This window comes from Limulus polyphemus, unplaced genomic scaffold (assembly GCF_000517525.1).
Source record: "Limulus polyphemus unplaced genomic scaffold, Limulus_polyphemus-2.1.2 Scaffold537, whole genome shotgun sequence".
NCBI lineage: Eukaryota > Metazoa > Arthropoda > Merostomata > Xiphosura > Limulidae > Limulus > Limulus polyphemus.
Genome location: NW_013666147.1, coordinates 137,912 through 150,103, shown reverse-complemented (window position 1 = coordinate 150,103; position 12,192 = coordinate 137,912). Strand labels below are relative to the sequence as shown.

At 28.9% G+C, this 12,192-nt stretch overlaps 1 protein-coding gene across 4 annotated transcripts in view; it reads left to right on the top strand.

Moving 5' to 3' along the window:
- Positions 1-12,192, top strand: part of LOC106458951 (sodium/myo-inositol cotransporter-like) — a 68,774-nt gene that overhangs the window by 22,444 nt on the left and 34,138 nt on the right. For all 4 annotated transcript variants that reach the window (XM_022385328.1, XM_022385327.1, XM_022385330.1 and 1 more), the window contains exons 4-7: positions 154-258; positions 2,133-2,192; positions 3,089-3,193; positions 8,117-8,222. In XM_022385328.1, coding sequence (XP_022241036.1) covers positions 154-258; positions 2,133-2,192; positions 3,089-3,193; positions 8,117-8,222 — 376 coding nt within the window. The remainder of the gene's footprint in view (positions 1-153; positions 259-2,132; positions 2,193-3,088; positions 3,194-8,116; positions 8,223-12,192) is intronic.

Genomic DNA, 12,192 nt, shown 5'->3' with positions numbered 1-12,192 from the left:
TGCCGATTCATAAATTATTTTTATTTGCCATTACTTTTTGATATATTTACCTATATTTAGATTTTTTTCCTTGTCTGTGTCATTAAGATAACTAATTTTGAACATGTATTTTTCAAAGAATTTCGGATTATACAGCTTTTGTTGCAAACTTAGGTAGGAGCATCAGTTTTTGCCAGCAATATCGGGAGTGAGCATTTTATTGGTTTGGCTGGATCAGGTGCAGCTGCTGGGATTGGAGTTGGAGCATTTGAAATTAATGTAAATATCACTTAGTAAAATTATAAGTTTCAGAATTTTGGGTCATTTAAGTTTCAGTTCTTTTTTTTAATATCTCTAAAAAACACAATGAAAGATTCTATCTGTAAAAAAACGTAGTAACATGGATTTAGTATTTTTATGTTCTATGTAACTACCTAAAGTAAGATTAAATGATTTAAACCCAACCTGCACATTAAAATAATACATAATGTTACAAAAATCTGTAGGTTAAAAAAAATCAGTTAAATACAAAAATACAAAACCCTTTAACCCATTGCTTTTGAAAGGTGTATGTTTCTTAATTAATGTTCCCTTAATTGGGCTTCTTCTTATAAGTATAATTACTATGTTATGATCAGACAATTATTGGGTTGAAATAACACTACTCAATCAAATTATACAGTCTATCATAGACTTACATTTATTTTTTATTTCCTTTCATTGATTCCTTATGGAATTAAAAAAATATCAACACTTATACATCTTAGTCACTCCAAATATCAGTATTATTCATATTTTCATAATTTTTCCAGCCTTGTTCTGCAAACTAATATTTATAGAAATTTTTACAGTTTTACATTTTAAACACTTAAAAATATCAAAAAAGATACTTTGATTAATTCTTTCATAAAGTTTTTCTTATAACTTCACTGTTAAAACACCAGAAACCTAAGTTCCTTAGAAATTTAGCTAGGTTACTAGTAATAAATAAAATAAAGATAAAGATGCTATCTGATTATTATTTTTGGTTTTGATTTACTTTTCTTGGGACAATTTATCCATACATGTGGATTAAGCATGATTCAGAATTGTGCCTAGCCATTCATAGTAAGTAAAAGTATAATACCTAAAATGAAAAGTATGTATGCAGGTGTGTGGGTATGACTGAAGGCAATCATATTTCAAAATTCTACTAATTGTACCAACATTGAGAAAGTTTTTTTTTCCATACTTGAAAATAAAAAGGTATACCAAAGATTAATGGCTGAAAAGAGGTAAAACCTAAATTGATAACAATTTGAAATATTGAAGTTTTATTTATTTTAGGATTTAAGAAACCTTCTGATGAAAAAAACAAACTTAATTTAATCCAGAAAATGAGTAAAGTATTACAAATATTTTATTTGCAAACTTTAGGTATAATTTTGGAGAGCTTAGAAACCAGTAACTTTTTTATGCTGCATGCAATTGCAAAATATTTAATTTTACTTTTGAAACTGGCTCTTTTAAAATCTTAGCTCTATTCCTTATAACTTACAAAGTTGAAGGTAGTTTGATGTCAGTTTTACCCAAAACATTATATAGAAAACATATAAATCATAAAATCAAACCTAATGTTTCTAAGAATATAAATATATATATATATATATATATATATAGTTAATTAATTAATATATAAGTACTCTAAACAGAGTATTAAGAAATAGTAGAGAAGCTTGATAAATCTGAAAAATATTGTGATTTTGTTTTTATTTTCATCAGAAAGTGTGAAATAAGGCTTTGTAAAGTGTCATGTCTGAAGTTTCATGGAATGTTTGCTCTTTTATTAGTTCCATTTTTAGTTAACCATCATAAAATTATGTAATAAAAGAGGAAAACGTTTTCTAGCATTGTATAATTTTATTGAACCAATTGAAATTAAACAGCCACATCAATTATATTGTGTAGATTACATTTACGTTAAACTTTTTATTTACATCAAAACAAAGTAAGAAATTTAATGTTTTAAGAATAAATTCATAACTATTTGAGTTTTGTAACATTATAATAGTGATAATGACTACTTTTGTTTAGGCATGAAAATGTGACAGTGTTGCTCTGAAATTCACTTTTAAAGAAAATAACATCTAAACCAGAGTTTTTATTCTTTACAGGCTCTTATTATTCTGCAGTTCACAGGGTGGATATTCCTACCTGTTTTCCTTGCATCTCGGGTATGATCTAAAATAGTATTTTTTTTAAAGTTGTGTGAATATAGTAAATTCAGTTAAATGAGTTATGTTATTTTAAATTTTGTGTCAGTTTGTAATATTTTATATTTATTAATAAAAATGTGATACATGGATGTTTATGAAATAAATGCAATGAATGAATGAATTATTTTACATAAACAAATAAAACAATTTTAAGTTATCTTTATTGAACTGTTATCCATCATAGCTATTATTATACAGTGTACCAATTTGCTATGTTATCTGGCCACCTATACAGTATATGAACCATTATGCTCAACCCCTAGGAATAGCAACTTGCACATCTTGAACTACATTCATTCATAATCTGGTTATTGATCCTTTTAATAACAACTTCCTGTCAGATACAATTTTTTATCATGGCAGATAGGTCAGTCATAACTAAGAGGGACTGGACTACTGCACATAAGGGACTATGGGGGTGAGGCCTAGTGCTTAGGGTCCTGAATTGTGAATCCTAGGAGTTGTGATTTACATGCTCTTGCCACAAAAATATGCTGTGCTTTTTGGGACCATGGGGACGCTATAAAAATGATGATCAAATCTTTCTAATTGTCCAGGTAAAAGTGACCCAAGAGTTGCTTGTGGATGCTGTTGTCTAGCTGCCTTTACTCTCGTCTATCAACTCAAAATTAGGGATAGCTATGCTCAAATATCCCTTAGTATAACTATGAATGGAAATTCTTGTGCAAACAAAGATGTTTACCATATTGCATGTGAAGAAAAGATTGTATTTCATGCATATTAGAAATTATCCTATCATTTTAGAAAATAAAACTTTTTAATAAATTAAGATAATGTACAGTTAAATTTTAAATCAAAACTTAGTGTTTTCTACTGTTTTATCTTTATCTTAGGTATGTACATTGCCTGAATTTATGTCTAAAAGATTTGGTGGACAAAGGATTCGAACTTTCCTTGCGGTTTTGTCTCTTATCTTGTACATCTTCACTAAGATATCAGTAAGTGAAGAAGTTTTGTTTTTTAAGATTCTGTTTTATCTTACTAGAGTATTCTGTTTAGTCTTATTATGTTATTATACAAAGTTAGACTTGATTTTAAAAATAATCCAAAACAAAAGAAATAAGTCTATAATTTTTTATTGTAAAATACCTATACATCAAGAAAGAAAAGTAGGATATCTGTAAAGGTCAAAAATTGAAATTTATTCTAATAAATGCTTTTTTTTTCATAGGTTGTAAAAATTGTATGAAATATTTCATAGCTATAAAAGTTTGAAATATATGATTTCTTGTTGAAACTTTTTAAATAAAACATTTACCATAACATGTTTGTCAATTGAACATGAAGCTTCATGTATAACATGTAAGTAACAGAGCTCATTGTACCGTATGTTCTAAAACATTCGACATTGGGAACATGGGTGAGGCAGCTGTACTAAGTCATCTGCATGGCAAACAATATGTTCTGTCAGTGTTTAGAAAGTAATCAGAAACGTCAATGACACCAGTTTTAGCTATTTTATTTAGGCTTAACTTAACAACAAGCTCAATACAGCAGTAATGCTGGTACAGCAGAAGGGTATGACACTTCAGGTAATATTAATGTTTCATACAGTTTTATGGAATATGGGTGAGGCAGCTCTACTAAATCATCTGCATGGCAAACAATATGTTCTGTCAGTGTTTAGAAAGTGATCAGAAACATCAATGACACCAGTTTTAGCTATTTTATTTAGGCTTAACTTAACAACAAGCTCAATACAGCAGTAATGCTGGTACAGCAGAAGGGTATGACACTTCAAGTAATATTAATGTTTTATACAGTTTTAAGACCTGTCTAACTTCTCAGAAGTTCTTTAGATCACTACTAACAGGCAGAAATATTAGATCAAGGCCAAACAATGTGAACCGGAAAGTAAACAACTGCAGAGTACAATGGTGATTTTATGGGCTATCACCTGCTTCTATGTTCTAATGGCAAAGCTATTTATTTGTAATTTAACAAATGTTGATTAATGTATACAAGGCTTTTATGTCTACCCTATTTTATTAAAATTTATCTATTTCGTGGCTTTACAAAACTATTATTATTTTTTAGCTTGTTAGCTCATTACTTATACACTTAGAAGGAAAGCTAAATGATATGATGTGCAGAGGTGATCACTGGAGAGATGAAGTATTGTGGGCCACGAAAACTGTCAAATCAAGTTATTCCTGCAAAAGTTGTGAGAAAATTGATGGCCTGTTTCAAAAAAATGTTCTCTGACAGCAATGTTACTAAACATTTCACTTGTGGAGAAAAGAAGGCTGCTTACCTCATTTGGTTTGGACTGAGCCTTTACTTTCAAAGAGAACTTACCTATAAAATTAAAGTGATAGAAAACTATGTGCTCTTGTTTGAGTCCTTTAACAAAAAACTCAAAATAAAAATTTGACATTTATTTGAGGTACTTTGAAGTTACACAACAAGTGACTACAAGGTAATTTAATTCCACGATCATAATGCATGCTACTGTTGATGATATTCTGAAACATTTCATGGACTTGATCGAAGAACTAGATCTTAAACGGATGCATCAACTTAGTCCAAATGTTAATTGGGAATTTTTGTCAGAGACAAAAAGTGTTGATTTTGATCCATCATCTGTTAATATTTGGAATTGCAGTCTGCCTATTATCAATGATGCCTTTCAATCTTGCTTTAGTAGTGTAGATTGGGATATTGGAGGATTATTGGAATCTCTATATGCACTCTTTTAAAGATACACCAGCTAGGAGAGATAACTATGAGGAGATCACTAATGTGAAGGTGTGTACCCCCTTGAAACATTGTCCAACACATTGGGTAGAAAATGTCCCAGTGGCAAATCGTGGTATACTCCACTGAAAGTTGTATGTAGAGATGATTGCAAAAAAAATTCTGTCCTTTTTAATTATTAAAGCAAGTATCTAAAGCCCACTTACCATTCCAAAGCTGTTATTCTTTGTTGTCATTTGCAAAAGGATTTACTCCTTTTCTGACAGAATACCAAACAGATAAGCCAGTGTTACCATTCTTAAGTGGTGATCTTGAAAAACTCCTGATGTACCTAATGAGAAGGTGTATAGATAGTGATGTTCTCCGTAAGGCAGACTGTGTGTCGGCACTATTGAAAATTGATGTTTCAAAAGCTAATGTTCAGAAATGTGCTAGGCATATTGATGTAGTGTTCTCTGCTAATAATATACTCAAAGAATTAATAGCTATGGAGAAATATTGCAGCATAAAGAAATGGAATTTTGAATGAATACTTGCAAGATAATGATAAAAGAAATTGTGAAGCTGTTTGACAAACATCCATTGAATTACTCTCTCACTCAAAACATTACTTGTCTCTCTCTTTATAATATGGCAAATGTTCTAGAGGACTATAGGAAGTGCCTTAACAGAGTAATATCATCTCTGGTTAGCATAAGAAAAAAATGTTGTGGCAATGGGATTTGCCAGTTGGACACTTTCCTTCAGGAGGTTGTCAAGCCAAATCTACAAGAATTCAAAGGTTTTGACATGATGTTAACTGTCCTAGATTCATTACTGATGAAGTGTGAGTCACTTTAATCATTTCAAAGATCTCTGGGAACTGACAAAAAATATTGGTTTTATCATATGGGCAAGCTCCTTTCAAGAGAGGGTTTTCAATTAATAAAGAACTTGTAGAAAACATGAGAGTGAACTCGATTGTTGCTCAGAGGGTAGTGTATGATCGCATCCAGGCTGTTGGTAGACTTCTGGAAGTGCCAGTATTAAAGCCACTTCTCTAGACTGTTTAAAGTGGCAGACAAAAATATATGTTATATCTTAAAGATTAGAAAAAGAGAAAGGTTGTGAGTAAGGTGATGGGGAAAAAAGAAAGCTGGTTTTAAAACAAATAGATAATGTTGGTCATAAACAAAAAAGGTTACCTGATGACAGTTCTACACTTTTGTTGTTCCCTTGCTGATGATCTTGCTGAAAAAGTTGAGAAACAAGGAAATTTGCCTGATCTCAGCAAGTCAAACAACTTCAAAAAGTTGGCAAAATTTAAGCAACATGGGATTGAGGAGTTAGATGTAGAGATTGAAAGAGTGAAAGAAAGGTCCAAACTTGGGTAGAATTGTGTATGATCATTGTGCTATAGAAAACATCATGATGAGTTAAAGAAATAAAGTTGTTTTTTTAGTTTATATCATCTTATTGGCAGATTTTTTCTCATATATTATGGTTATGGAAGATACCAAATAAGGGCTTTGGAAAGTTTTAAAAAAGTCATGGAATTTGAGTCTGACTTAGGTGTATGAACCCTGATTTAATATCTTGCGGAATTTTATGAATACCCATAGTGATTTGATTATCTATTTGTTTTTATTGTTATGTTTATATTTACAATAATAAGATTTAATTTGTAAAACTGTAGGTAAAGATTGGGCAAGTTTGTTTTTAAATAATTTATTTTTTATTTGTATGATTTAAATCATAATAATCTAAAGAGGTAGCACCAATTTATAGTCTATTGCCTTTCATACTTTTTTTTTAAGTCCAAAGTGCAGCTGCAAGAGTCATAGTTTATCACAACCTGCAGTTTAGTAAAAGATCAGTTGTTCTTAGACTCTCATATGGGATATATAAAATGCACACAGCAAGCATATTTTGATAAATTTAGTACCGTTTTCCTATTCTATCTCATGATTTCTTTATAAGTTCAACAATAAAGGTTGTTAAAAAGTAATTCTTTGGTTTCCAGTACAACAGCTTTGGTAATGATGGTGGGGTTAACATAAGATTGTTCCAATTTTTGCATTTCAAATCACTACATAAATTTCAAAAATATACTTTACATTATACAGAATTAGATCCATAAGTTTATATATTAAGCAATAGATTACAAACATTTGTTGTGACAACTTTTTAAATGTCAAAAGCTAAATCATAATATATCTAGATTTGTTCTTATTTACTTTTTAAATATCAAAATAATATTATTTTAAAAACCCTACCACACTTGATACACCCACTATTTGTTGCCTGTATTCCAAAATTTGTGATTGTTTCTTTGTGTGTTAATGAACTTCATACAATTTTTATTAATCTTTTTAATGTGTCATTTTAAAGGAGAAAATTAAAGTAAATTAGCCTTTTTGTTTCAAATATGACTTTGAATGTTACATATTAAAGTGAAATTAAAATACATTTGTAAATAAATTAAAGATTTGAACCACATTATTATCAGTTTTCATATTCTTATGGTATAAAATATAAGATATTTTATTGTTAGATGATTCTTTAAATTTTTTTGTGAAAGTTCAAATTTTAGTTGGGCTTTGGAAGTGAACAGAGCATAGCACTTTATACTCAGTCTTTTTTCAGGTCACTAACCACAGTAGCATCAGTATATGATAAAAACTTATAGTATATTGCCAGATATTAGAAGTTTATCAAAAGTCCTTATATAAGTGAATACCATGATTGCTGCTAATTAATGTTAACTTCCAATCAGAATAAGCTATATTATTAGGGCAAAACTAAAAATCAACCTGACCACTAATATAGCTGATAAATATACTTCTCTTATGTTTCTATGTATAAAGATTAGAATGCATGGTTATCAGTTGGATACTCCCTGTTAACAATGTTTTCAGCTGTAATTCCAATAATATCTCATGAAATCTGACCTGCTTAGGAAATTTAGGTTGTTTTAGATAGATATTTTAAGCTAACATTGCAAAACAGACTTTATAATAAAAGTATAATGATAAACAATAAGACAAAATAAAAAGTATTAATAAACAGTATAGTATACTTTACTTAGGGAACACACAAACACTGGTTGTTGTTTTGAACTACCTGCATAGTGTTTTATAATTTATGAAACCATCTTCACTGACTTGTATTATTAATATTTGAAGGTAAATCTCTATTCTGGTGCAGTTTTTATTCAGCAAGCCCTCAAGTGGAACTTGTATCTCTCTGTATTTCTGATATTGCTGATGACATCAATCTGCACTGTGTCAGGTAGTTGTTCCACTTAATATTTGTGTATGCTTGCAAACACACAAACAGTTTTTAGATACTTGGGTTATTAATTATACAAACAATTTATAAAATTTATTGCATGTTAACTTTGTTTTTGTATTTTATACTAGAAAAGAAAATATTTTTATATGTATTTTTGCAATTTGATTATCTTTATTATTTCATATGAAATGGCTTTTTCTCTCCTTCTCAATTAGTTTTTGTTTTAACTCTAAAACTTTAATTATATTAACTCTCTCAACATGTGCTTGGTCGATTTGACCGACCATGTGATCTCTTTGTACTCATTTAAAGTCTTTATAGATTTAATACTACTAACTTTTAATTGTTCACAAAATTTGGCAGTCTTTCAGTTAACATTATAAGTCTTTCACATACAAAAAATCATATTTTTAGTGAAGTATTTTTAATAAACTAAAATAAAGATTTGTCCATGAATATATTGAGTATTTGTTTTGAATAGTCTGTGTGCAAAGTGATTTTCATGTTAAGATTAAAAATACTTTTCTTTATTCAAGAATCTCAAATTTCCTTTGTGTAATCCCTACAACCTCCTAAATACATTTCAAACATTTTATCTATTATTTTTCATACCCTATCTCTGTATGGGTTGGTCAATTTGACCGACCTCATAACCACCAAAAAAAATCAAAATATATCAAAATATTTTTTTCTTTCTAGAATGACTTCAAATTGCAACATGAAACTACATTCATTTATCCTAAGTAACTTTAAGCTCTTAACAGTATATATCTATTTATAATTAAATTTTATTGTTTTATTGCCCCTTGATTGCACTTTGAACCATGAATAACTACTGTCTGTGCCATTATAAATTGTAAATCATTTGGGGAAGGTGCAGCTCACGTTACACTATCGAATTACATTACCCTTGAGCTGCTCATGTGCATGCCTCATGAAACATTTTTATTATATTATTATTATTAATTTTACCTAATCTAATCTTAACAAACCTAAAGAGATCCCTATTTTTAAATTTTAGTTACTTTTATAATAATAAATAAAGAATACACATGAAAAACAAGAAATAAAGTACTTACCTGAATTTTATTTTTCTTTTCTTTTTTTGTTGTTGATTTTCGATGACAGTTAAGCCTACTTTTTTATACTAATAGTAGTAGTGCACTAAGTAATTCTTATTTAATTAAATAATGCACCAAAGAACATAGGCTAATAACATGCAAAAAGTAAACAATTTTCCCTAACTATAAATATTTTTTTGGCTTTCTAATTATGCAACAAGAGCCATTACAAACTCATCCAAGCTAGTCGTTATTTTTCCAGTGGGAACAAAGCTTCTACCAACAATGAAATTGACAATTCTCTGTCCAAAAAACAACGTTATACAATATGTCATTTTATAAATGAAAACCTTGGCTCTCTATTGTTATGATTGTTATGGATAATAAAGAATTTTACTTAAGAGAGAACTTTTAACAAATTCTGAAAGAGACATTGTGACAGTTGGGTGTGGCAAGAGGGGTATGATTTTCTATTTGATAGCTCTGATGGCTATAAAAAGTATGGTTTATCTGAGCAATATCGATTTTACAGTGAGTAATTTACCTTTAGTTTCATACTTATTGGATGGGTGGTGGATTAAATAGAGAAGAGGACATGCCTAGAGAAAGTGTCACACTAGGGGAAATTCAGGATTTTTTTAAATGTTGCCTTATAAAATTAAGAACTTAAAACTTATATACTATTAAAATATGGATTGTTACCTAATATTTTATGCTAAACTAATTGGTATAACATAAACAAAAAGTAGATTAATAAAATTTTGAATGAAAGTCACTAAAACCTTGTGTCATGTGCAGTAAAGGATGCCCATGGCGATAGGGTTAAAATATTTTTATTGTATTATGTTGTATTTAATGTTTATTACTGTGTAAGGTATAAGAGATTGTGAAGAAAATCAAATTTTCAAAGTGATTATCAGTGATGAATAGCCAAACTTAGCTTTACTGTCTTGTCTTTAATGTTCATTTCCCTCTACTGGTTCTCCTTTATGAGGGAATTATTATAACAATAGTTACATAGCTATAGATAATAATGATCTGACATCCAGTCAACTATAGAGGGAATGAATCATGCATTGTTTTTTATTTTTGACTGTAAATAAGAAAGTATATATATATATATAACATAACTTATATTTAATTAGTCATAGTTTATTTTTTTTTAAGTTGTTAGTTGTTTTCTCTTTTGCTCTAAGTACACATGTTAGATGACTGGACTTAACATGATTCTTTCCTGAGCACCTATGTTTCTAAAACAGGTTGATCAAAATCCATCTCGGATAATATTTCTTCAGAGTTGTACAAGTTTTTTATGTTTATAAACTGCGTTTGGTATATTATTATGCATGTATATATGGATAGTTCTAATGTTTTATAATAAAACATGTTACTATTGCTAGCCACAAGAAGGTAATATTAAAACATTTTTATCACTTTTTTAAGAAAATATAGTTGATTGAAAATGTTCTCTCTATTATTGTGTTTTCAACTGATGTAATATAATTAACTAGTACTGTATCACAAGATGAGATTGTTGGCTCATTCAGTTTCTGAGTGGTATCATTAGTGTTTGATTTTGGTTGATAATAATACATATAGACTATATATTTATATATTATAAAGATCAGATGTTCATTCCATGAATACATGTATTCATACAAGCAAAAGAAATTACTCTAGATATCAAGGTCAGTATGTAGTAAAATAAAAAAAAAACCTCTTCTGCATAGTGGCCCCAGAAGTAAGTCTGAGGTCTTCTAACACTAAAACCTTATTGTAATCCCTACAGTGGGCAGAGCAGAAATATCCCATTGTGTAGCTCGGTGCTCAACACCAAACAAGTAAAATAACTTGCTTGAAAATTATGCTTTTAAAATAAAAGAAATAACATATTTACTTAAATTAAGGATACTTAAATTACACCAAGTTAATTTTGAGGAACAATTTTGATTGTAAATACCGATAAAAAAACTAAAACATGGTTATATATGACAAAATCAAAGGATGAGTAAAGAAGTAAACAAAAAAAATTAAAGAATAACACACATAAAAACATCTGTGTGACACTTAAATATTATACTAAATTTTTACTGATGATGATAACAAAAATAAACATAAATTTGCAACTTTGAATGTTTGTCACACTGAAATATTTGGGGTGGTTTTGTAATTAATTACAAACATAGAAATATATATTAATATACAGAGTTGACTTTTCCAGTAAAAATACTAAGAATACTGTTATATTTCATGTGACATTTTTGACATGAAGACACGATTGATCAAGTCTAGATGTAGAACATTTATAATTTTATACTGAACTAATGATTATGCAAGTACTGCTTAACCATGAAGAAATCTTTGTTGTTATTTGCAATTTGTTGTTTCTTTATTTGAGGGTTTTTCTTATGGCCAACACTGTGAGTGTGTGTGTGTTAACATACTTGTTTTGAAGTTCAGATGCTGTTTTTACACTTTTGTTTAGATGATTAGCATAACTGTTGTGTAGTCTTTGAAATTATAATAATGTATATATGTTTATAAACACATATGTATAAACAAATTTTAAATCATTTTATTTTAAGTTACTTTTGTTCATTGCCATTGGCTTAAACTCCTCTTGGACTTAATAGTACTGTTTTTCGTTTTGTTTTAGTTACTTGACATAAATGTACATTTAAACCCTGTGAAACTGGTGCATTTCCCAATAAGTTTCCTGATTTAAAATTTACACTAGTGGAACTTCATCCTTTATGATATATAGTGCATTATCCATTGATTTTAAATACACTGTCACGCATATTATATAGGAAAAATTTAAATTTTGCTATCAACTTGGAGAATGAAATAACAGTTTGTTTCTTTCAAAGTACAACATGTGTTTTACATAATATAGAATATTCTGT